Raw genomic sequence first — 27,809 nt, 5'->3', positions numbered from 1 at the left:
TTATAGGCGGGCAGATCTCCAGTTTTAAAGCCATTTTCCAATCTTTCCCTCTCTAATTTCTAGGGTTCTGTCTAATTACCCCAAAGTTCCCCTCAAAATTCCCCCCTTTCACCCCCAAAAAATCCTCAGCCATGGATCCCGCCGGCGTAGCATCGGAATCCTCAGTCCGCCGCCCTGTAACAACTCTCTTAACTCTCTCTCCTCTCATTTCCATCAAACTCTAACCTCCTTCTAACTCTCTCTCTCTCTCTCTACAGAAAAGAGCTTCTGCTGTTGCTTCTGCCTTCGGAGCTCCGACCAAATCGACGGGCTCGACTGAACCAGAGTTGGGCTACGGCGACGGATCGTTCGGCGATTTCGAGGATCTCACGCCCAAGGCCAAGCGCAAGCGCGGACCCAATGTCAGGGCTTTAGGGCTAGATGACCTCACCTTGATCGGTTAGTTGATTTTCCTCCCTTAGAAGTTTTTTTTTTGTTGTTGAATTTTATGTAGGTTTACTGGAACTCTTAACCTTTAATTAGTTACTCGAATTTAAGTGAATTTGTTAAAATTATTTCTGCTGTTTCAAGATGGAGAACTTTTCTCGTGAAATGAATTAATTGCCAGAATGAACAAGTACATGCTACTATTTAGTCAGTGGTAGTCAATCGTGGTCTTATAAGGGATTTAAATTTCTACCCTATGAGAACTAGATTTTAGGTATGAGATCTCATGTGTCCCTTGCAAAATGGTTTCCGAGCCAGATCCATTTTCCCAGTAGCAATAGTGTGGCGTGGGTGGTGGTGTCGGTATTACAGCGATTGCATGGGGATAGTCTACTGCAAAGTCAAAGTGATGATGCGGGGATTGTAGTGTTTGACCTAGACTAGACTGGTGCACTGCGAAAGTATGATGGTATCTTAGGGCCATTTAGTCACACAGAGAGTAAATGGAAAGTTGATCGTGAGTTTATAAGGGATTTGGGTTCCAGGCCTTGTAATAATTAGCTTTTAGGGGTGAGTTCTCCCAAGCCCTTTACAAATTGAAGTGAATTGGTTAATATTTCTGCTGAATTGATGTGTGATTTCTGCTGTTTCAAGCTGGTTTTGTTTCTCTTGTTTAATATACCTAGAATGAACTGGTTGCTAGAGAATCTGCTAGAGAATCTAAGATAAAATTGAATTGTGCCAGTGAAATGAATTAGTTGCTAGAATGAACAGGTGTAGGCTTCTATCTATACTTCTTTTTTTCTCCTTTCGCCCCCTTGTTGTTGTACTTGATGCTTCTTAAGTAGCCAACAAGTTGAGAGCAGCTGTTGCGAAGCTCACCTTTAGGCTCAACTGCCCTGAAACTTAGCTTTTCTGCAGCTTGACTTTCTTTTGCTGGTTTATGACTCTAAGCAGCTTGTCATGGGAAAGAGAGGAACTGCACTTTTCTTTTTTCCCCCATTTTATTCTTTTATGTTTCATTCCTTCATGTGAAACCAATCACAGTTGTTAACACCATCTATTCAGTCTTTTGAGGTCTTAGGTCTCACAGGCTCATGTATATTTAAATATTCACAACACTTTTTTTTGAACAGATATTGTCAAATCGAATGGTAGGTTGATTCCGCATGTGGTCAAGCGATTAGTTGAGAAGTATGAATCAGATGCGAAATCTGTACTCGCTGAGATTCTAATGATGCTATTTGAGGTAGATTTGTCATCCTGTATGTTCACGTAACGTATTATTCTTATGATTCCAATTAATACTGATGCAACTTGACAGGCTTGCGGAGCAAAGTATCAACTTGATGTTGCTTCTCTTGACGAGACAGATGTCGATGATGTGGTTGTGTGTTTAGTGGATTTAGCTAGAAATGTATCCTTCATGCTATGTTTATTGATTTTACCAACTTTGTTTACAATGTATATTTCTAATATCTGCCCAATTCTTGTTCAGACTTAACTATTTTGTTAATTAGGGTGAAGTGGAGGACAATTACAACTCAAAGCACAAGGACCTTAAAAACTTCAAGGAAAACCTTGCTTTATTCTGGGATTGTCTGGTTCTAGAGTGTCAGAATGGACCTCTGTTTGATAAAGTTCTTTTTGAGAAATGCATGGATTATGTTATTGCATTGTCATGGTAAGTTTTAATCACTAGCCTCCTGCACATGTGCACACAGAGGCGTGGACAGTTGATTGTCATGAAATTGGCTGATGTGATATTAACAAATCTTTCATACAAGTTGTATACTCTGGGCCCCATAGTTGATCGTAGCTGGCATTCCTCCATAGTAATTTTTTGGTGTTGCACTGTTCATATACTTTTACATTAATAGCTTTTAATCATCATTATCAACATAGTCGAGCTCTTCACCATGAAATTCGTTGGCTATGGTGCACTCTCGGAGTTGGAAAGCTCCAGGAAAAAAAAAACTTACTGAGTTTTTATGGTTGCCTTTCCACCCTTCATTAAACCTCTATAACTTTGTGCAATTTCCTAGATGAGTTAATTATGAGACCAAACAAATTTAGTTATGAAAAAATGATTCCCGTGAAGGTCAATTAGCTATGTGCTTTCCACTTGCCAGAACTACCTTTCTGCTCATATAGCTTAAGTTCAAACTGAGAAATCACCCTCTAAATTCTCCTGAATATGATAAAAACTAGTGAATGGAGCAAAGATGATAATGTTCTCTGTAAGCATTAGATCTTTTTCAAAGCACAATATAAACTAAAGAGCGCAATCTAATTATGACCTATTTTCTATGTTAAGGTTTATTTTGTTCTCTCAAATATTCACTTTTTTACTGATATGCTGACAGTTTCTGTCGAATCATAGTTAACTTCTTATTCTAAATGTCCTTCAGCACCCCTCCACGGATATATCGTCAGGTGGCCTCCCTGGTGGGTCTACAACTTGTAACATCCTTTATTACTGTTGCTAAAATGCTTGGTGGCCAACGGGAAACTACTCAAAGGCAGTTAAATGCTGAAATGAAGAAGAACAGTGACGGGCCTCGTGTGGAATCATTGACCAAAAGGTTATCTTTGACACATGAAACGATTACCGTCACTGAGGAGATGATGCGTAAAATATTTACAGGGTAAGCATTGTTTTCTTCAGAAACTTCTTACTGCTTGTATATTTGTTTTCTCGCCTTGACTTTTCCTTTTCAATTAAAATATTGATATTGTTTTCCTGCAGACTGTTCATGCACAGGTATCGAGATGTTGATCCTGACATCAGAATGTCATGCATCAGATCTCTTGGTATCTGGATTTTATCATACCCCTCACTATTCTTGCAGGATTTATACCTAAAATATCTTGGTTGGACATTAAATGATAAAGTAAGTTAAGCAAGTCTAAACTTTTGATTTGTGTTTTCATTAATCTTTTACTTCAGTTCATTCACCTTGAGTTAAGAGGTTTGTAATTGCATTTGAAGAGTGCAGCAGTTAGAAAGACTTCTGTCCTTGCCTTGCAAAATCTTTATGACGTGGATGATAATGTGCCGTTGCTTGGGCTTTTCACTGAAAGGTTTTGCAACAGAATGATTGAACTTGCTGATGATATTGATAATTCGGTTGCTGTGACGGCCATAGGACTTCTAAAACAATTATTGCGGTAATGTTGCTTCCTTGTATAAGCTTGAATTATGGTTTTAGTGTTAGATGTGCATTTATATCATCTTATCTTCTCCTTATGTTTTTGCAGACATCAGCTACTCACTGATGATGAATTAGGACCTTTGTACGATTTGCTTATTGATGAGCCACCCATGATTAGGCGTGCAATTGGTGAACTTGTATATGACCACTTGATTGCTCAAAATATTAAAAGTTCCCAGTCAGGAAATAAAGGTATATTCCTGTTCACTAATGTAATTTACACACTACTTGTTTTGATGTACTCACTAGTGCATTTGTCTTTCCAGGTGGAGATACTGAATCTTCAGAGGTTCATTTGGGAAGATTGCTACAAATACTACGAGAATTTCCTGATGATCCAATATTAAGTGGTTATGTTATTGATGATGTTTGGGATGATATGAAGGCCATGAAAGTATAGTTTTCACTAAACAAGGACCTTATCTTTTTCTTGAGAACTTTTAATTAACGAAGCAACCTATTGTCTGAAAACAAAATAGACTATTTCAGGCTTTCAGCTTTCATCTTATAAAATAAATTTCCTAAACCACCATTCTTTCAACCAAGATTTTTTTTCACTGAACTAGAAGATGTGAATTTTTTGTTCTTACTATAATGGATCTGTATACATAAGCTGGCCCTGCGTTCTACAGGATTGGAAGTGTATTATCTCAATACTTCTTGATGAAAATCCATTGATTGAACTTACTGATGTGGATGCAACCAACCTTGTCCGTCTGCTTCGTGCGTCTGCCAAGAAGGCTGTTGGTGAGAAGATTGTTCCTATAACAGACAATAGAAAGCCCTACTATACAAAAGCTCAAAAGGTACTGAATTTTTGTGCCCTACTATACCGATGCTCAGAAGGTACTGATTTTATGTTTCGTGATAATTTAGTTAGCATGATTCATGTAACCATATGGTTTCATATGGTTATCCAGTGTACAAATGAGCCATCAATTGGACTCTAATTTAATGCTCACAGTGCGGTGAGCTTGAACTCTGGTCTTGGTGCTTATATATGTAGTACACTGGTTAATGCACATTTAAAACATTAAAATGCCTTTCAAGTTTGAGGTTTGCTTCTTGAGAGATATTTGTGGCTAAATGATAATTGTGACTTCATAATATTTCAATTACCCCAATTGTTCTGCCCGTAAGAAAAAAATAGAGAGAAAGTTAGACATTGTTTTGCTTGTCTTGCAAAATTCTTAGGCAAGAACCAGAAGAAAGAGATGGCAGGAGAATGAGGATGAAAGTGCGTCAATTAGGTGTTACTTTATCCTAGGAAAAAGACAAGCATTTGATTGAATAAAAAAACTATCTTGCTGAGCTAGGTTATGCACTATTTGTTAAAAAATCTTGTCTTCTAAACATAAAAAATTGAAGCATGAGAAAGTTAGATTGATGCATGTGTATTGTTTAAATGGATTACATGCAATATATCTTGAAGAACGTCAAAAAGCATAACTAGATTTTGTTCAAACATGAAATTATGATAGGAAGTTTTAAGTTTATTTGGTAACAAACTATAAATGAAATGAACGAACTTATAAAAAAAGTGACTTTTTCTTTTATAATGGATCATCAAAAATGCAGACAGAAATCTGAAGAAAGAAAAAAAGAATAATTTATAAATTTACTTTCATAACTTGGTAAATTTAGAAAAACTATAACCATTGAGGACACAGTTTGCCATTTCATCTTCTCTGAGAAAAGAATCACCTTGATCCTTTAAATGCGATCACAAAAATAGCCACATAGTTACCTTTAATTAAATTCAAAAATATAAAAATTGCATAACTGCAACTTCTAGCCAACTTATAAAATATGGTTGCTTCTAAAGTATCCTATCAACTAAAGCATGCTGTGAATCTTATCAAATAAAGCATATTGTAGACATAACCCTACATTAAGTAATGAAACAATTACTTAGTACACTGGGTTAGTTAACCTCTCCTTGTTAAACCCAAAACATCATTGACATATAGAAGCAAAGAAATGAAGTGAAAGTGTGAGGACTCTATATCAAATAGATCAATCAAAATAGAACCCAGAAATACAAGAAAAATATGCAAACAAACTATGCATTTAAATCTTGTTGCAGGTTTCTTAAGAACCACGGAGAAGTATAGATAAATAGATGTAAACAGAGAGATATGAGGTTAAAATTTTGAAATTGATGAGATTTTTGTATAAGAATATCTGAATATTTTATCTCAAAGCAGTTACTATCTATGAAGCACCGACACTTGAAGAAAAGGCCCCGAGTCCGTCTCTTCCGTGTATCTGAAGCGGACACGCGTGCGACACGCGTCTGACACACGGTCAATGTCGCCGACACGGTCAACGTCACTGACTCGCTCCCGACACGCTGTTTTGTTCTCGACACGGCTGAGAGGGCAAAAAAAAGAGAATTGACTCGAAACCCGAAACCCAAAGACAAAGCCAAAACCAAACCTTAATCCTAGTTTTCACTTTTCACTCACCCGATCGGCTCATCTCTCTCTTTCGATCCCGACTGAAAAGGAAATGTCGCGATCTCTCTCTCGATCGTCCTCGTCGGCCTCGATCATCATCGTCGTCCTCGTCGTCCTCTCAGCAAATCGTCCTCGTCGTCATCCTCGTCGGCTAGGTCAGTCTCTCTCTCTCATTCTTCGTCTCTCTCTCTCCCTCCCTCGATCTCTCGATCTCTCTCTGATCTCTCTCTCAGTCTTTCTCTCCTCTCTCTCTCTCTCTCTCTTTCTCTCTCTCAGTCTCTATCTGGATCTCTCTCTCTCCCCGATCTCTTCCCTCTCCGATCTCTGGATCTCTCTCTCTCAGTCTCTCTCTGGATCTCTCTCTCTCAGTCTCTCTAGATCTCTCTCTCTCTCCCCGATCACTTTCCTCTCTGATCTCTCGATCTCTCTCTCTCCATGATCACTTCCCTCTCTGATCTCTCGATCTCTCTCTGGATCTCTCTCTCTCCCCGATCTCTTCCTCTCTCTCAGTTGCGTTTCTCTTTTATTGGATCTCTTCCTCTCTCTCAGTTGCTTTTCTCTCTTTCTGTTTTTACTGTTTTTTATTTTAATTTATCTAGTCAATGAACTTGGTTATATTTAACCTGCAATATTTAAAACTTTTGGCATTTGAAATGTTTAAAAGTTGTGCCATTATCCTTACAAATGGAAGCAATATGTATAAAAATGTGAGAATAACATAAAAATGAGAACTAGAATTTACTTTTCCGTTATTCATACTATTTCCTGTCATTGTTTTACTTTACTGTTAATTATGATTTTTGCAATGTTAGTAACTTAGTATTTTGTAGTCATGGAACTGGTTGCAACTTGAATTTTATTCTCTTGTATTTATATGCTCAAGATGAAAGTAGTGAAAATTAAAATTTGGTATTATCTTCAAATCAGTTACATAACTTATATTTGTCATTGATTATACAAGCCAATGTTACATAATAATACAACACAAAAATTGATCTATTTTTCTATATGTTCATCTTTTCTTTCTTGTCTTCTTTAACATTATTATCTTCAATTCTCTAAGAGATCATTGTCATCCCGACGTCTTAATTCACACCTGCAACACACACTTTCCTTTAGTTTCTTATTTTTGTCATCCCGACGTCTTAATTCACACCTGCAACACACACTTTCCTTTAGTTTCTTATTTATAATCTCCATTTTACATAACAAAAAATATTTCACACCTGCAACACACACTTTCCTTTAGTTTCTTATTTATAATCTCCATTTTACATAACAAAAAATATAAAAATATAATAGGAATTTAATTCAATATTGATCTATATATAATAATAATATTAAAAAAAATTAGCTGTGTCGTCGTGTCCTATTTTTTGGGGTTTGCCATGTCCGTGTCCGTGTCATTTTCGTGTCGTCGTGTCCGTGCTTCATAGGTTACTATGATATAAGAATTTTGATTAAGATTTATGATACGAGTTGCCGTGCGAGCACACTTTGATCGCGAAATTACCAAAATGTCGGTTGAGAAGAAGACAACTAAAACACAAGAACAATTCAGGTTTTGGGCGAAGGAAAATACATTCTCTAGATTATGAAGAACAAAAGATTACAATCACTCCCTCACAATCTCACTAGAATCAAGAACAACCTCTCAATCCTCTCTAAACCCTAATACAATGATTATAATTTCTCTCTGATCTAAGATCTCATAGATCCTCACAATCTAAACCCTAATCCTTTTGATTAGGATCTCACTTAGACCTAAAACCCTTTACATCTACATCTTGGCCTCTCCTCCTTTCTTCTGATTCTAAGATCCTAAGATGATGTTTAGAAACCCTAAACAACCCTTTATATAGGTGTATGAACGTGGATGACAATCTGGTAAATAAACAGATCAAACCCCAACAGAAATTCGTGCAAACAGAAACCCAAACGAACCAGGAAACCTCCGATGAGTCGACTCATGAACAGTTATGAGTCGACTCATGACCACGCATATGAGTCGACTCATAACTGATGAGTCGACTGGTCAGAGACTTTTGACAAAACGGCTGGGTTTCGTGAGTCGACTCATGACAGGCATGAGTCGACTCAACCTGATGAGTCGACTCATGTACATGTATGAGTTGACTCACGAGCTGAAAACTGGATTCTTCAAATCTGCTGCTCGTCGTCTCGTTTCACGCTTCCACATGCGTTCCACTGTACTGATTGATACCTCTATTCTCATGCTATCATGAGAATCATCTATCCTCAAGCTCCCATGAGGATCGCTAAGTTCCGAAGAGAAGATACACCCGTATCATGCTTTGATTCTTCGTTCTTCCGACTCGCTTCACGCTCCATCCTGTGCTCCGTCGTATCGCTTCACACCACTATTCTCAAGATATCATGAGAATCACCTATCCTCAAGCTCCCATGAGGATCACTAAGCTCCCGAAGTAGAGAAGAAGATACACACGTATCAATTTATGTTATGAGATCCAAGGGTTTGAAATCTTAGAACTGTATTGGACAAGATCTTAGATTTTTTAAAAAAGAGGGAGGATTGAAAGTTCAAAATTGATTCAGAATTTTTTTAGTGTTGAAATGCCCTACTAGGATAAAATGAGGAAAATAGTAGTATGAGCTAATACTGCTACATGTTGCGGATTAGTAGGGAGTAGACGATAATATTTGGCGTCCATATTCAGTGGTTCTCTTAACTACATAATTCTTTTGCAAGTGTTAACATCATGTTAGTTATCCATATATGGATACAAAGTCTGCCTTCCTGACATGATAGAGCATATTAGTCTATTAGAGCATGTGAGAGAAAGGGAGTGATAGACTAATGTAGTTCCATTAATCGTATAAAAGTAGGGAGGGGAGAGGGAACAGGCATTAAGTTGTTATGTGAAGTTCACCGAGGAAGGGCAGGCATCATGTTGAATAGATATGAATGTAATAATGCTGTTACATGAGTGCATGTAGGGAGGGATGTGGCAACGGAGGTTCTTTGTAAAGACATATTAGTGTTTCTGACTCTCATTAGTTCTTCTGCTGGTTGTTACATGTACGGCATGACATTTTTGAATGTGACCTATTTTAATTATTTTTTTGACCATCTCATAAAAGTAAACTTCTCCCGTAGTCTTTCTCAATTTACAAATATTTATTTTCAGCAATTTAATTTTCTTTTCTTTAAAGTTAGACTTTTTTCAATTGTAGTCCTTAGCCACCTACAAAGTTGCAAATCTTCGTACAGAGCAATTAATATCAATTATTGCTATGAGATTTAGTTTCTTCTAGGGTATACTACTGACAATGTTATTATGCAGGAAGCACTTGAAAATAGTAGAAGGGAAATAACTACTGTCATGATGAAAAGGTACCCACAGCTTTTGCGGAAATATATAGCAGACAAAGCAAAAGTCTCGTCGCTGGTTGAGCTTGTTTTGCTTTTGAAACTTGAGCTTTTTTCTTTGAAGAGGCAGGAGGAGGTAGGTTGTTTAACTTTCTGCGTGTGCATGATCTCAAATCTCAGTATTGTTCAATTAACATGACTAGCTGATTACCATTTCAGAATTTCAAGTCCATCCTGGAACTTATAAATGATGCTTTCTTCAAACACGGTGAGAAAGATACACTGAGATCTTGTATTGCTGCTCTGAGTTTTTGTTCCATTGAAAGCCAAGCCGACCTTCAAGATTATGCACAAAACAAGCTGAAGGACCTTGAGAATGAGTTGGTAATCAAGCTAAAATTAGCTATGAAAGAAGTAGCGGTATGTAGCTTTCTTCTGCTATGTGCTTTTGGTTTATCAATTAATGGATGATGACACCTTATAGGTTACAGGTGGGTGATGATGAATATTCCCTTTTGGTTAATTTGAAGCGGCTGTATGAGCTTCAACTGAAAAAAAGTGTTTCAAATGATGGTTTATTTGAAGATATGGCTAGCATCCTTAAGGATATGAAGGACTTAGACAGTGAGGCATGTGATAACTAATCATTCAAATTGTCAGGGATGCACAAGTGTTCTCATTTATACTTACTGCAATGCTATTCATCTTTCAGGTAGTAGCCTTTCTTCTTCTCAACATGTACCTGCATGTAGCCTGGTGTCTGGAGTCTGTCAGTGGTGAAAATCCATCAGAATCTTCTGTAACATCACTGTTATCCAAGAGAGTTACCCTCTTTGAACAGTTAGAATACTTTGCTGACACCTTGTCTAAAATCCAAAAGAAAGGAAGAAGTGAAAGCGTGCTTTCATACAGAGTAAGTCCTTCAACAATAATTGTTCAATAAACTAGTTCAATTTTTTCTCTCCTATTTTAGATGGACTGTTATGGATTTAGAATCTATTGAAAATGTGTTGAAAAGTTGATCTCATGGTGGTAAATCATCTTATAGGTATGCGGCATACTTTCTGAGGCTTGGTGCTTGTTCAAAAAGTCAAATTATGTGTCCACAAAGCTCGAATGTTTAGGATATTGCCCAGATTTATCTACTCTACAAAAGTTTTGGAAGCTATGTGAACAACTGATTAATGTTTCAGGTTTTCTGCAATTCATTAACAATTCTATGTTGTCAAGATATTACTGAACCTGTGCTGGGCTCGATATCTGAAGTTTAAAGCCAATCATTATTTTTCATCATATGTAATAAGCATTGACTTGGTCTGATGCTTGCACTTGCAGATGAAACGGAAGAAGAAGATGCAAATGAGGAATATATTGAAGAGATCAATAGGGATGCAGTTATTATTGCTGCTGCAAAGTTGGTTGCTAGCAATACTGTACCAAAGGTAATACTTCTAAGGTCTAACCAATCCAGCAGCATAAGAGAGGATACCGCCATGCTACAGTTTATTTCAAACATTTTGATCTTCATAACACTTTGATGCTAATTTATTTAGTACCAACGTAGAGAAGTGGCCTCTGTCTGTACATTAAGCAGAGAGGAGAGGAGAAATAAGTCCTGCTTCTCTCAGATTATCTAAACTCGTTATAGATTCTTTCGAGAACATCACTCCTACTTTGCTAAATTCATCATGTTTCATCTTGATTTTTCTTATCTGAAAAATTGCATATACAACTACTTGCACCCTCCTTCACTCCCTCAAAAAAGTCGCTGAAGAGGCTTATTTAAGTGATCCTCATGATTATTCGTGGTGCTCAAATCATTTCACATATTCCTCCTAAATGGCTTTTTACTTGTTGTTGATTGTCGTCCCTGTTTTACATATTTATTCTATTTTCTGTTTTGTCTTTTTCCATTATTCCCCCCATTTCTCTGATCTCACATTCTCTATCATTTTCAGGTTAAGACTATGCTAAAGTGCAATTTGTTACTGACTGACTTCTTGAATATCTCTTAATTCTTACTTGCCTTGTGACATTCTTTCTTCCCCCCCGCATATTACTAGATGCTATTTTAAAACACGGAAACTCAGTTAAGGATGATGGTAATATGAATGTGTAGGATTTAGATATTATTTTCTGACAATGTTTCTTGAATGGAAAATATGCTTCTGACAAGTATAACCTATCCTGATGAGATCAAGTAAAAAGAGTATCCAATATGTTATTCACCATTTTGTAACTTCATATGACAGGCTTATGTTATTGCAGGATTATCTGGGTCCAGAGATCATTTCACATTATGTGATGCATGGAGCTAGCATTGCAGAGATTATCAAAAAGCTGATTACAGATATAAAGAAATCTGCAAGTGATGAGATCTATATACTATTTTTGGAGGCCCTCAAAAGGGTATGCTTCTCTTACTTTGTTTACTTCACAACTAAAAGATGTACTTGAATTTTTAAGAATGTCAAGGAGATGGGACTAGATAGCAGACATACTGAAATGTAGAGGCTTCTAGCAAAATGACTAACCGGACTGATTTTGACAATGTTGTTCAATATTCCTCTTTGGGTTTTGTTATGCCTCAGAGACAAATGCAATTTCTGTTCAAGAACATACTATTTTACCTTTTTGGATATTCTTCCCTATCTAAGGAGTGTTTGGAGAATCATGATTCAAAGACCTAAACTTCTGTCTTGAAGAGGTAGGCCTATCTACCTGCTAACTGTCCTTCAATGTTTAATTTTTATGGAAAGACCTTCATTCCCATATTTGCTCAGCCAAAATGGGCATGAACATATATATAGATGACAGGCACTAGGTTGATAGGCAGTTATAGAAACTTCATCATTTCAGCTTTCATATTGTCTTTGGTGTCTGGGAAGGTAACCCCGCAACTTTTTTTTTGGCATAGAGGTTTGAAGTGGAATCACTTACAATATTTATTGGCAAAATCTCCACACCCCTTTCTGTCGAACACTATCTGTCATGAACTTTTGTTAGTATTATACTAAGAATATATAGATGCTTGCACGTTCATTATTGAATTGTTAGTTAACTCTATCTCTGTTGTTCTAGAAAAAGTGTGTATATCATTTTGTCTAGCTCGTCTCCTAGAATTGTCTGGTTATATATTCTTGAGAATTTGGGAAGATTGGTACAGGATAGGCCATCTCATTGAAAAAAAGAAATGAGTGAATCCACTTAATTCTTCCCATTTTGCTAAACACTAATTTTTTTTAAGAACACCTACTCCAAACGGTTATAAAATGCATAAAATCAGCTTAATCTGAGTTAAGCTCTTAAGCACCCTTTATAAATCCGAATTTGGCAAAGAGCGCCTAATAGTGTTTGGTTTATAGGGTTGGATATTCACTTATCTCTACGTGGTTATTAGAGATTCCTTATTTTTAATTTTTTTAGGGGATCTCCTTGAGATTCTTATATTTGAAAAATGATGTGGAGATGTATCAATGAACTTTAAGTAGATTTTGTCAAACACACAAGCCGCTCATGAACAGTTCATGGTTGGCTCAATATGTAGTTGGGTTTTAGCTTTTTGATTTAATAATCAAACTCGAGGTGGGTCTACTTGCTCATATTCAGCTTGAATAGTCTCGTATATGCTTATGTTTAGAAATATATAATGGTGTATGTTAGAATGATTAGTCGTTTGTTGTGTTGATTGATACGCTCATCTCTGTCAATGGATCTTTATCAAATATGTTGATATAATCTAGCTATACGCTCTCTAGCTATTAGATTCCTAGTATTCTCCAAGTTCTTGCATCATCACTGATGAAATTATGAACTAGAAGAAACTTTTACATTTTCAAGCTAAATATCAAGCCAAAATCAATATTGAGCTAAATCAACTTTACATTAGTAGGCTTAGTAATGGACTCAATTATTGGCTTGTTTATAATTTTTCTTGCAAGTGGAGCCCGAATGGTCGAAATCCACCTAGGTGAACCTGAGCTAGTCCATATGAACGAGTCGCTCTAGCCTTACTGAATTTCAAGCCAAACTCAATCTGGCTGGCTAGCTGAGTCTTGTATCATTTACACCCCTAACCCTCAGGAAAATTTACCTAAGATGCTTATGTTTCATATAAGTTGCATGGACATGGGTCCGGGTGTGTGTACGGGACTCGGCAAATTTGTAAAAGGTAGGGTATGGCTACAGGGCTGAATCTCATGGGGATATAATCATAGTTTTGAGCTATATATGTCATTAACCCTTTAAGTCGTAGCTCTGAAACGAACTCGATCCTTATCTAACAAGTTACAAAATTTGATGTGTGGGATATATATCGAAGTATATGACGAGTGCTTTAAATTAAACATATAATGTATAATAGAGTACATGTCTGAGTACATATATGCATATATTTAAGGAGTATCCAAGAAGTGTTAGGTACGGTACAACATGTGTTGGGTACGGGTACAACATATGTTGGGTACAGGTACAATACATGTCGTGTGCGGGTACGGCTCCATATTAGAAGTACTTAGGTAATATAGTGTTTCATACTTTGTCAGTGTTGATATTTCATGAACTACTCAATCGAATTATTTTTTAGTGAACAATCTTCGATACTCTTGCAAAGTTTCTTTGTAATCTGTATAAGTTCAACTAAATTGAAGCTGACCATTTCACTTTTAGAAATTACGAAGCATAGCAAAGAATCTCAATTTGTAGGCCTACTGAGTACCTGTTTGGCATATAATAATGACGATAGCAAGTTTGTAGAGGTGCATGTGCATTTTCATATACTCAGCCAAACCATGCTCATCTATACATACAAAAATTATTAATTACGCACCTGCTTCGTTATGTTTATCGTACACAGTGTGCATATAAATATTATTAAATACAGAGTAGAATCTTATGTGGAGATACTAACCTTATTAGATAATAACTAATGCTTAATGGATATTTTTACTATTTATCCAACTTATCATATGCTAGATTATGCTTCACATGAGCTTTCAGTCTAAAAAAGATATGATAAATAACTGATTCCTCATGATTTAATCATTTTTTAATTGAGTTAGGCCTACAATCGTTATATGGTGGATCTCTCTGGTTTTGGTGATGAATCCTTGGCAAGCAAGTCATTTTCGGAATGCAAAGATTTGGCAGCTCGACTCTCTGGAACATTTGTTGGTGCAGCTCGCAACATTCACAGATCAGGCATTTTAAAAATTGCCAAGGATGGAATTTCATTTGCTTTTATTGATGCCCCAAAGCAGCTGTCTTTTCTTGAAGGAGCTGTTCTTCCATTTGTATCAAAACTACCAGGATCAGATGTTTTAGACATGTAAGTTTATTAATTTAATGCTGGTTATTTTTGGTGAAATTATGATGGCATGTTTTAATCTCTGATTTCCTTTTTGCACACTTAACTATTTCATAGTTTGGAAGAAGTCAAGAGAAGATCAGAAAATGTGAACACAGATGAAGACCCTAGTGGCTGGCGTCCATACTATACATTTGTCAACCAATTACGTGAGAAATATGCAAAGAACGAAGTCCTGCCAGGTATATTTTTCTCCCAAAAAAAAAGTAGCTTATTTACCTTCTGCAATGCTATAGACCTGTAAAGAGGTTTTGCTGGTCTTGCCAGTTACACAGTTTTTATATAGCTATTTCATTTGTTAGCTTCATAGATTGCTCATGTAAATCCAATGGCTTCCACATTACAATAAAACCTGTACTGCTTCCATATGATCAAATATTATAAAGGTCTTTAACCCCCTTTACAGCACTTTGCAAATAGATTTGAAAATGGCTTTACCATACAATTTCTTTTCAGTTAGAGTGAACATCTTCCACAAAATATTTGTTACAGTTGAGAAGCTGATTTTGTGTCTCAATTTGACGACAAGGTCTCAAGGTGTCCTCCCAATATGTTAAAAAGGGGACAAATGAAATGAAAAAAACAGCATACAAACTTAAACTAGTTGATTAGTGAACCAAAGAGAAACCAGCGAATTTCCTTTTCCAGTTCTTGTTGTTATGTCATGCGGTCTTCTTTAGACTTAGTTTTCTCAGAACTATCACAGATTCACAGGCAAACTCAAATTTGTGTATTTAGGAACATGATGAGACGAATATGTTTGATGTTATTTAGTACTAAGTTTTTATTTTCGCCGCCGTATTTATAGTTGAGAGATTAATTAGTGTGATCTATTTTCCTTATTAAAAAAATGATTAGCATATCAATCTAGTTATTCACTGTACATCTATTAATGCTGTAATGAAGTCAATAACAATATCAATATGGAAGCCTACATATTCTGGGAGGAGTCCTATACTAGACAGTATGATTCGTTTGAAATTGCTGTCTGCTCCACGTCTTCTGTATAGTTTCTTTGAAAAGGAACTGATGCTTGTTTCAAAATTTCACGAGCGATGGAAGTTAGCTACTAACAGTGTATTAAATGTTCTTTTCCCCTTCCAAATATGGGTTTTTCTTAATGAAAATGGTTCACAACTGGTCTGAAATCAATCCCGTACAATCTTTTGTAGTACTCACATCTATCGGCTTAATTTTTTCTTTCAAGTGGCTAGCTAATGCCAGGAGTTTATTTCAGAGGAGAAAGAAGGCAACATTGTAAGACGAAGAGGCCGTCCAAGAAAGACGACTAATTTACCAGGTAAAAAACTGTTTGAAGCACAAAGTTCCAGTGACGAAGATTCTATCAATGCATCAGAGCAGATTGAACAGGAAGAGAATGATGATGAAGAGAACCAGCCACTTATTCACTCATTTAGGTCATCTGCTGCAAAGCTAAGATCATTGAGAGTGCCGCAACAGGAAAATGTCCAAGTGGGAACTTCAAGAAGCGCGGGTATGTCTTATATGAGGCCATGATCTTTCATTCCCTGGACCCTAGTTCTAAAACCTGACAGCCAAAACATTAATTCACTTGTTGAAATTTTACCTATTTGAACCTGAACATGTTTTATCATCTGATGAGCTACATTCCAGATGATATAAGTATATTAAGTATTTTATGCCCTTAGTTAGCAGTAATGGAACTGTTCAATCAATTTCCGAGCTTGCAAAAGCTCCTCAACACACTGGTTGCTTTGAGCTTTCCCATTCACAATTTATTGTCCACCAATCATGTTTATCATCTAATCTTCCATAGTCATATGTTGGAGTAATTGAATATGTAATTTTACTGGCATCAATTATCGATTTATACATCAATCTTGCATCACCTTTGTGTAACCTTTCTCATAGACATGAATTGGTGATTAAGTAGATGGGATACAAGGGTGCTCATATCTGTATTTATTTCAGCTTACCTGACAAAAACGTCATTGTTATTTAGATTTCATTTCATAGAGATCCAACTGGATATTTGCTGGATGTGGTTATTAAAGCAGAACACTTCCTCTATTTTAGATAGAATTGATGGAAGAATAAGATTATGGAGCTGAACTCAACAATTTTGGACAGAGGCTTTAATGTAGTAGTTGTTTTTGTCACAGACATGAATAGAGAGTTATTATTGGAGATATAATTGGACATACATATTAGTTAAAAGCGGATATGAGTGTGGACTGTGCTCTGATGGATTCAGCTGTTACCTTAATCCCTTTTGCATTTGAAAGAGAAATGAACACTTAATGTAAATTTCATTAGAATTTATTTTATTTTATATTTTTATATCAGAACATTAGGATGGGTATCCCGATATTTTTGCCTGTATCATACTTCAAGTTAATGGTGAATGTCGATCTTGACATTTTTCAAAATACGAAAGTAGAGTTGGTTTTGTATATTTTGCCCGTCCTTCGTGCTTTTCGTTACAAGACCAACTGCACTATAATCTAACATTCTTGTAACTCTTGTTGCTTAGCTCTGTCCTCTGTCTTGTATGGAATTCAATTACTTCTAGTTTGTGGTTCAAATTTGAATATCTCATACCAGCAGCTTTCTATATGCAGGGATCAATGCCAAAACAGGGACTGCTGACAGAGAATGATTGTGGTGTACCATCCTCTGAGAGGAAGATTATAGTTATGTTTGTATAACGTGCTTCGTGTGTATCAGTCTCAATGTAATTAATGATTATCGAAGTTCAGTTTTTGTTGTTTCTCTTAATTTGTTTATGATCTATTATCTGGTTGTTATATATTGCGATATGCAGATGACTTACAAATTTGGTCGGTCAATACTTTATGAACTTCTCAGCGTTTTTGTTTTGGTTGAGAATAAGTTTTGCTAAACTAGAGTTGATACTGAGAGAGAATGTTTCCATATCGATCTAATTACACGAAGTAGGCCGTTTCTCATAAGCCCAGGCATCGTATAATTTCATAAGGTCCATAGTTATCAGAATTTAAAAATAAAATATGGTAAAATAACTTAACATGCATATTCATTTTCAGAAGACTAAAGTAAATATACATTATGGATAAGAAAACATTGTCGTTGGCCAGGGTTTCAAAATATTGTTATTAATCTCGCGGCTGTGAGCTTGTTAAGTGTTAAAAGTTGCAGGTGTTTGAAGTATTCCCGAACTTAAAAAAAAAGCTATCTTACAAAAAAAATGCTATGTTAAACATTGGGTTATAATCTATTTTACACAAGTGAAAATGTTACACCAAAGCACCCGCCCCCTCCCCCCGCACCCACACACCCACAACTATGCTTAGCAAAAAAAGCTCAAAAGAATACGTGAAACACGCACCCAAAAAAAATAAAAAAAAGGAGGCAAAGAAGTGAAGAACGAAGTAAAATAAAATTAGTCTTATTAGGCTGGAGAAAAAAATGGAGAAAACAAAGTGACAATTTCAGACGGCCAAGTCTTATTTAAGGAAATAGCTTTAACTATCTTGCTCCTCGCACACATTTGCACTCTCCCTCCTCCTAAAAAGTTTCGAATTCGCAGCGCCAGCCAAAAACGTGAACTGCTCTCATTTCCAAAATGGAGGCGATGGGCGAAGGAGGAGGAGAAAGAGGCGAGTTAGGGTTAGGGTTTACAGAGATCGAGACTAACGCCGAGGGTCTGAAGCCATCCGAGATCTTCCACATCGTCAAGGAGCTGATCGGATTCGTCCTCTACATGCACCATCAGATCCCTTCGTATGGAAACCCTAATCTCTCTCCGAATTTTTTTTTTTAATTTATGAAAGATTAATGTTTAGGAAGTAATAAAAGTTGAATTATTTGAGGAAATTTGAAGAGTAGCGCAGTGTTTTGAAGAAAGAGGGTTCCTTTTTTCCCATTTGGAACAGTTTATGTTATTTGTTATTGTATGATCTTTTATAATCACTTACGCTTTTGATTAGTTTTGTATCTATATGTAAATATTTGCTGATTAGTAAAAGAGAATGGGAAATCCTACTTAAATTTCCTGAAATGTAATTAAAATACAATAAGCATAGGCCTATTTGACCGTTTTAATGATTTTCTGATACTTTGTGGTGATTAAAATTCCATTTTTTTCACACTATATTAAGGACATTATCACATGTAGATATACTGAGAACAGATGGCTTTGATATGTCGAATATCTTTATTAATAGATGAAAGCTGAACTTTTGTTCTCAGTTTATACTAGTTCAGGTTAAAGTGGGAATTCTTGACGGTTGATGCACTCAGAATTTTACATTTATCGTTGTTTAGCATTCATTTAAAAATTGTTGCATCTGAAGATATCTGTTGAAGTAGCTTTTGGATATCTCATAACGAATTTTTTCCCCTGAGACGTATCGTAGAAGCTCAAAATTTTTAATTACTTAGATTGAATTCTCTATTGATTTTTACTATTCTGTTTTATGATTATAATGTGACACTTGAGTAGCTTTTAATGTCTTGGTGAATGTTATGATAGTTAGGCCATCCTGTATTTAATCATACAACCTACATGTTATATACTCTACCCCTATAGTACTATCAGTAATTATACGCGTATACTAGTAGTAGGGTACTATAGAGAGAGAGAGAGAGAGAGAGAAGAGAGAGAGGGGAGGAGGAGAGGGGGAGAGAGAGAGAGAAAGAGAGGAGGAGAGGAGAGAGGAAATGGGGTTGCTTGGTAATATCATAGATATAATTATGCTTGGTAGCTAGATGTCACAATATTACCACGTCATCCTCATAGGGGGGGGGAGGGGGGAGGGAAAGGGGACACACTTGTCAATCCCATGTGAATGTGGTCCCCCCATTTGACATGGGTGGAAGGTGATTGTCACCTCACTACCAAGCCATCAAATTTTGTGCCTTGAAGTACCAAGCCATATCCATATGACATTTCCTCATATACGTATAAAGTATATATGACTATATTTAGTATACTATACATTATAGTACTAAGTATATTATACTCACGATTTTTTTAATCTGCATGTTTCCCCAGAGACATGTGCCTTTTGGATTCCTATAGTAAACTCCATTGTTATCGAGGTGCAAGGCGTAATGCGGGGCACAAAGGCCCCTTACGCGCACCATGCGCAAGGCGTACAATGATGCGCACGCCTCACTGAATTGAGGCGCACAACTCAAACTAATATTTTCCAACATAAGACAAAGAAACATATAAGCAACATGTTTATAAATTGTCACATAAAAAGACCAAGAAGTATAATTTCACCTACTAAATCACGAAAGAGTCTTAATTAGCATGCATAACATAGAGAAGTTCATAAGTTCCACAAATCACAATGCAAGATAATCTTCAATATAAGCAAAAGTCTATGAAACAAAATAAGCAAGTAACAAATAAGAAATATGTATTTTCATTTAAAATATGATATATGTATCTTTAAGTAACAATTAAGTGATTAAAAAAACATTATTGTTTATAAATTTCTAGTTAGTATTCTTAATTGCTATTTGCTAGTTAGCATGAAAAGATGGAGAATGGAGGTAACAATTACATATTTACATGTTCATAATTTTCTAGTTAGCATGCTAATTAGAGAAGGGAATGGAGGTAACAATTACATATTTACATGTTCATAATTTTCTAGTTAGCATGCTAATTAGAGAAGGAAGATACAATAAGCAAACAAGTATACTAAATTACTAATTATTATTTCCTATTTATAGGTTAAACATGAACAGATGGAGAATGTAGTAGCAACTAGCAAGAAATAGTCTATTACATGATGTAAATATGTAATATGTAAATTATTTAAAAAAACAGAAGAAAGAGTATATTACATGACGCATGTGTCAAGCGCACACGAGGCGTGTGCGAGGCGTGCGCAAGGCGCACACGAGGCGTGCGCCTCGTGTGCGTGCAGTGCCCCACCTCTGGTGCGGGGCGCAATTGTCTCAGCCCGCAGCGCCCCACGCCCGGGGCGCACGCCTCGATAACAATGGTAAACTCAGTATTCTGTATACCTAAATGATGCACAAAAGAGCTTCTAGTTGTTATAGCACAAGAAATGACATGTCTATTTATATTTTTTTAGTGATGAATTCTCTCCTAACAATTATTTTTGGCGTTTGTCAAATGAATCCTTGATGTAATTTAACTTGACGTGTAAAATATTTCTCGTATCAGGGTTTTGCAGCATCTCGAAGATGAATTTGACGCTTTAAAGGACGAGTATAAAGGTTTGGTATGTTAATAACTTAACATGGTACAAATTAGGACCTGGAATGTAACGTCTTCATCATTGAAGTTTTTTTTGCAGGAATCTACCTCAGTAAAAGAATCAAAGGCATCGTTACAAAGACAACATAACATGAGAAAGAGAGAGGTTAAATCAGGCATCAAGAGGCTGGAAAAGTTGATGAATGCTATTTCTAGTCTAGTTTCTGCTCTTAAAGAGGCAATTGACGGAACTTCTAATATCCATGGAGTTACTTTGGTTCTTGGTGCAAGTCCTGCACGACCTCAGCATGTCTATGAAATGTTCTTCCCATGTGGCAGAGTTGATTCTGGAGATACAACTGGTTGCATTAAAAGCAAAGTTGCAGAAGCTCTGTCGAGAAAGGTTTTTTTTCCTTTTAATCAACTTCATTCATGATTCTGTATTTTGATGCTTATCCGACTGTTGATCTATTGCTACTTTACCAGGTCATCCGAGCTTTGATATCAAGCGGTGCAGGGAGTGCTTCTTATACAGGTCTTTTGCTAAGAATATCTCATGATGCTAATTGAGAAGAATGTCGTTGACATCTAAAAGAAGTATTTTATTCTTTCTAGGCCCCACTAAGTTGTTCCTTCTTGTCAGAAGTCCATGTACACTGAACTTACCACTACACTTCCTCCCAAAACGTGATTTCAAATACCACAAGAAGGTTTGCATCCTTAAGCTAAACTTCTTTGATGTGTTATGCAAAATTGTTCTTTGGATGCTAAATTATGACGCTGTGTTATTTTCTACAGGCTGTACCATTCAGATTACATATTAAATCAAAGACTTACAATGCGGTCGTGGGTGGTTGTCATCATACTTCTGAAATTGGTCCCTCTGCCAGCCCATTACACTCCACTTCTGATGATGTACTTTGGTATTATCCTCACTGGGTTCAATTGCTATGCTTAGGCAAGTTATGTTGCAAAGAGATGGACACGAAATGAAGATACAAAATAACGACACACCCCATGAAGAATTTTAAATGAAACTGAATAGCATGTCCAATGTGTGTTGGTGCTGCCTGGGTGGCTAGGTTTTTTTATTTCAAAATTCCAAATTATCATTTTTTCCATCAGAGACCAAAATCTGAATAGAAAAACTGGAGATTATGTTATATTAAGGTGATGATTAAATATTTTGCAGTTATATACTAATAAGCAAACTTAAAAGTTAGAACTTTACATGACCTTAGAACTACACATTAATTTCAATGAGTGTTTTGAACGAATGAAGAGGAAAACTCCCAAACTAAAATGCTCACACAATGATAGTGATGTCTTCTGTGTATGTTGGTACTAAATCTTGAATTGATGAACTCTCCCATCACAGCCAAGTGCTACATCATCTCCTATCAAGTTCCTTTTTAACTATAGTTTCAATTTGATGATGATGCATTTTGGGTTAATTGTGAACAGATCCCCTGTAGTATCACCCAATTTCTGTTTGTTGCGAGTAGACCCCTTGTAGTTGTAGTTGTTGCGAATAGACCCGCATAGCATTGGCCCAAGTGGCGACCAAACACACCGCCCTCCAAAAAGTGAACTTTTGTCGACTCCTTATATATATACCTCATATATATATATTATCTATTATATATGAGAAATTTACTGGGACTATGCTTGGTGTGTGTCGTGGTGTGTGTATATAATTATATACGTATATACTATATTATATACATCCACACACACAACCAAGCATACCCCATTATTTCCTCATTATATGATATATATATAAATCATATATATATTATATAGTCAATATTAATATAGATATATATAATATATACGTGTGTGTGGTGTGTGTGTGTGTGTGAAGATTAAATGGGTATCATAATGTCATATGCCGACGGGATTCCCTCATATGACAATGATGTGGCAACCATCTCACCAAGTGAATTAAAGTAAGAGAGAGGAATGCCTCATAAAATACACCTTGGTGGAGATTTGTCACATCATTGTATATGAGAGAATTCCTCCTCATAATGACATATAGATACCCATAATCTTCTCTCTCCTCTCTCTCTCTCTCAATAGTTATATATATATATATATATAGTATATATGCTATATATCATATATATGAGCAAAGTATGCGGTATTCAGCTTGGACCCCCCCCCCCCAGGCATAAATTTTGTGCTGATAGTGATGTGTCACAATCCCCCCCATCCACTCACTACCCATTGTGGATTTGTTCCCACATTTGATATGAGTGGAGGGGGATTGCACACCCTCACTTACCAAGCATAACTTTTTGTGGCTTGGTACCGAAGCATACCCCATATTTTCTCTCATAAATATATATTGAGTCTAGTAATAATAATATACTGTGCGCCTATATAGTAGTATACTATAGTATCGAGTATATAATTTATATACCTTGCATGTGGGAACAAATCCACATGGGTAGTGAGTGGATGGGGATGTGACACATCACTATCAAGTATAAATTTTGTGCTTGGTACCAAGCATACCCATATTTCTCATATATATGTACAAGCACAAAAAGTGTGCTTGGTAGTGAGGTGTCAAAATCCCCCTCCACTCATTTCAAATGTGGGGAACAAATTCCACATGGGTAGTGAGTGGCATGGGATGTGACATCATCACTTATCAAGGTCATAATTTTGTGCTGGTACAAGCTATACCATATTTCTCATTATATATGAGAAATGAGTAGCTTGGGTAGTGAGTGGCACAATTTCCCATTTATTCAAATGAGGGACCACATTCACATGGGGTTTAAGGAGTGTATGGGGATATACAACCATTTTGAAATGAGTGGGAGAATTATGTCACCTCACTACCAAACATAACTTTTTGTGCTTGTACCAAGCATATCTCATTTCTCTCTCTCTCTTCTCTCTTCTCTCTCCTCTCTATATATATATATATATATTTATATATAGTATATATATATAGTAATATATATATATTATATATGTAGGAATATTGATGCTTGGTACCAAGCACAAAATTTGTGCTTGGTAGTGAGTTTGGTATTTATCCTTCCACTCATTCAACGTTGGGGGACCACATTTCAATGGTTGGATGTGGTCCCCCTAATGGATATGAGTGATGGGAATGGAGACACCTCATACCAAGCCCACAAAATTTGTGCTTGGCGCTTACCCATTTTCTCTTCTCTCCATCTCTCTCTCTCTAAATTATATATATATATAATATTTATAATATATAGCAATTGAGTTTCTATCCTCACCAATAGAACTATAAGCGGTCTATCTGCGTCCTCAAACACTTTTTAATGATTTTAAGAGAAAAAATCACTCAGGGGGTCTATTCGCGACAAATAGAGCTACAGGGGGTCTATTTGCAATAAATAGAATTGCTTGAGGTCTCTTTGCAATTGGGTGATACTTCTTGGGTCTGTTCGCAATTAACCCTTTTGGTTATATTCCTTCTATTTTTATGTCAACCTTTTGATCAACATCTCTCAAGCTTGTGAACGTAACATACTTTACATTTTTGTTACAGGTTCCAATGCAGGCATACGGTTAGAGGATTACCTTCTAAGGCTTCAGAAGCAGGATGTTGAGAATAGTACATTTGTGCTTGAAGCCTTTCTTTTTTTCAACAATGACATGGTTTTTAGATGAAGGACATGGTTTCAAACGTATTGACTATAAAGCAACTCTCTTATCTTTTGATTGAGGCTTAAGATTTCTTACGCGCTTCATTGAAATATTAGCTGAGATGTACTGTATATGAGGTGAAGAATCTAAATTCCTATAGGTATTGTAACATTTGCTTGAAATAATATGCGTGAATGCTTGGAATGGGTTTTGAACTATTACGATTTGAATTTTCAAGGAATTTGTGATTGAAAGTGCCAGCAACCGGCATTTATGGCTTTGGTGAAGAATGTACTATGTGGCTATTAGATGTATCATTTGTAACAGATAGAAATGTAAAACTTTTGTTTAATGCAAGGCAGGATGATTGTTGATAGGTTCTTTCAGAAGAATTGTCCTTTCAGCTTGCTACTTTCTTACCCATTGGACTTTCTTACCCATTGGAGAAGGCAAAAATACCGAATTGGTATATTTTATTTATTCTTAGTGACAGTTTGATATATATTTATTTTTGCGGCGACATATTGGTATATTATTTTTTCTCCGGCAACAAATGAGCCTCAAATTTCGCCGGACCCAAATTTCTGGCGAAATTTCTCACGTGACGTCTCACGTGGTGCGAACGTGGCTGCCAACGTGCTTTCTAGCGTCATAAATCAGCTCCAATCGTAAACCCTAACCCTTCAATCTCCTTCCTCCTCAACCTCTCCCTCTCCTCCGCTCCTCCGCTCCTCTCGCCTCTCCGACGCCCCCATACCTTCAACCTCTTCAAATCCTCCCTTGACTCTCGACCCGCCCCCTCCCTCTATACAATCTCCTCATCTCCGCATTCGCCAAACACAACCAACACCAACAAGCTCTACAATGGTACCATGCCATGATCCAAGATCGAGTCAAGCCCGATGTGTACATTTTTAACATCCTCATCGATAGCTCGAATCGTTTTCGGTAGCGACTTGCGAGATTTTGAGCAATGGGCTTCGTAGAGAAGGGAGAGCTTTAGAAATGTGCGAGATTTTGATGGGTTTCTTAGCGAAAGGAGCTGTGCCTGATGGGTTCGATTGCTTTATGTTAGTCGGAGCTTTATGCAACTATGGGAATGAGGATAGAGCTGTTGTGACTTGTAGCTCATTAATGGAGAGCTTGAGGAAATGTGGGAAGATGATAAAGCTATTGGGTTCATTTAAAAGAGTGATGGAGAAGGGGATGGTTTTGGATGGGATAAGTTGCAATTGTTTGACACTGGGAGCCACACTGGCAACCACGTTCACATCAAGTGAGGCGTCACGTGAGAAATTTTTGCCAAAAATTTGGGTCTGGCCAAATTTGAGGCTCATTTGTCGCCAAAGAAAAAAATAATATACCAATATGTCGCCGGAGAAAAAAAAACCAATATGTCATTGGAAAAAATATATATACCAAACTATCACTAAGGGTAAACAAAATATACCAATTTGATATTTTTGCCCATTGGAAAATGCTAATTATACTACATATATTATATAATAATTTTATAATATACCTACCACAAGCAAATATGTAGGTCCTTCCTTGAAAATCGTTAAAAAATGCGAGTCTCCTTGGATTCTAGTCCTTCGTTTGTGGTAGTAGAAAAGTAGTTTTGGGTTTATAGTATACTAGGTGGAATGCACGTGCACTGCACGTAATTAAATATTTAATTATTTAATTTAAGTTTATTTATTTTACTATAACATGCTTGCAAAAAACTTTATAATTATCATAATATATTAATTTTTTTAGATATTTCCATATGTAAAATCTTGTTACTTTTAACATTTTGTCTTTCAAAGAAATATTAACGTTTGAAATTTTAAAATATTACTGATTTAAGATTAATTAGTAATTTGATTGTATAATTTCAAAATATTAATGATGTAAGGGACCTATATGAAAAAAACTATTATTATTAACTAAAAAAATAAATTCTTGAATTCATCAAACAAAAAGAGTAGGTTTTATCTAGTCATTAAGTATTTTGTCCCTGTTATAAAAAATTACTTCCACCTATTGTTTACTTCCACTTGTTTTTTATCCGGCGACCGAGTATTATAGATATTCAAGAATTTTTTTCTAGAATTTTCTAAGTTAGAATGTACAAATTCAATCAAGAAAGAAAATATGAATTATGTGATTAATTCCAAAATCTGATATTGTACTCTTTTTATATCTTCCCAACTACTAATTGATCTGTCAAAACAAATACTCTCTAGTTTTAGAAAATTATAAAATATAGTCTGAGAATGATTTATACATATTATGCACTAATATTTATTGTATTTAACAAAATAATTCATATCCATCCAATGCCAAACAACATCCAAAAAATTAGCTTAAGGAGTTACAAGAATACAATATCCACAACAATACTCATATCCAAGCTATGAGCTTCATAAACTTATAAGAAGGTGAGTAATATAAAATGACAACTTAATTTGTCTTGTCAAATAATTTATTACAAATTATGAAAGACAAGGGGAATCAGAAGGATCACATACACATCTCAAATAAATATTAAGATTCTCGTAGGGATCTTATAGCAAAAGATTTTCAGAGTTAATGTGTAGGATAAATTTAAGGACAAATAACCCAAACCAGTTCGCTGAGTGATAGACATGCTATAAACTTCACTCTTATAAAATTGATGTCATATGGAACTTAAGTTGTGCTTTTGTTTAAGGGTTAATTTTAGAAAACTTCCCTCTCAACTATAGGGGATGTAAGCCCCTCACACGCTCCCCCCCCACCCACCCACCCAAAAAAATAATAATAAATAAAACCAAGTAAATTTCTGCCAAGTTTTGGGTGTTCTGTAGATAATCTATCTCAACTTAAATTTTTTTAATTTAACCCATATAGACTTTTCTCACTTAAATTTAACCTCTCAAAATTAATATCATTGAGTCTTATCTATTATGTGACAAATATTTGACTTGGAAAGACCAAAATATCCAGTTATAAAAGAATTACCTTGATTTTTGCCAAATGAAAGAAAAAGAGGTGATATAGGAAAAAAGAACTGTAAATTGGTTGTGGTCCTTTTATTATCAGTTGAGAGTTTCTTTTTAACTAAAATTGCTTTCTTTAAGAGGATATTTTGTCCACATCATATATTAAAGTAACTATGTTAAGG

General features: G+C 35.9%; 2 protein-coding genes across 3 annotated transcripts; both read left to right on the top strand.

The window, feature by feature from the left end:
* On the top strand, window positions 55-17,518 carry LOC109851281 (sister-chromatid cohesion protein 3). The gene is made up of 22 exons (XM_020421343.1): window positions 55-176; window positions 258-438; window positions 1,563-1,675; window positions 1,751-1,843; window positions 1,947-2,110; window positions 2,838-3,074; window positions 3,176-3,320; window positions 3,419-3,597; window positions 3,688-3,833; window positions 3,908-4,035; window positions 4,274-4,447; window positions 9,427-9,588; window positions 9,672-9,872; window positions 9,944-10,081; window positions 10,165-10,365; window positions 10,501-10,645; window positions 10,788-10,894; window positions 11,721-11,861; window positions 14,513-14,778; window positions 14,875-14,999; window positions 16,055-16,312; window positions 17,421-17,518. The coding sequence occupies exons 1-22, from the start codon at window positions 132-134 to the stop codon at window positions 17,456-17,458; spliced, it is 3,387 nt and encodes a 1,128-aa protein (XP_020276932.1). The 5' UTR covers window positions 55-131; the 3' UTR covers window positions 17,459-17,518.
* LOC109822838 lies at window positions 18,330-25,034 on the top strand. 2 transcript variants are annotated; one of them, XM_020389099.1, is made up of 7 exons: window positions 18,330-18,561; window positions 20,987-21,044; window positions 21,120-21,422; window positions 21,506-21,554; window positions 21,635-21,729; window positions 21,818-21,942; window positions 24,561-25,034. In XM_020389099.1, exons 1-7 carry the CDS (start codon window positions 18,404-18,406, stop codon window positions 24,619-24,621), a joined length of 849 nt encoding a protein of 282 aa, XP_020244688.1. In that variant the 5' UTR covers window positions 18,330-18,403; the 3' UTR covers window positions 24,622-25,034. The 2 variants fall into 2 exon arrangements, with proteins under 2 accessions (XP_020244688.1, XP_020244687.1); XM_020389098.1 differs by having other exon boundaries at window positions 21,108-21,422.

This window comes from Asparagus officinalis, chromosome 8 (assembly GCF_001876935.1).
Source record: "Asparagus officinalis chromosome 8, Aspof.V1, whole genome shotgun sequence".
In the NCBI taxonomy this organism is placed as follows: Eukaryota; Viridiplantae; Streptophyta; class Magnoliopsida; order Asparagales; family Asparagaceae; genus Asparagus; species Asparagus officinalis.
Note: the sequence above shows the minus strand (reverse complement) of the source record. Positions and strands in the feature narration are given on the sequence as shown.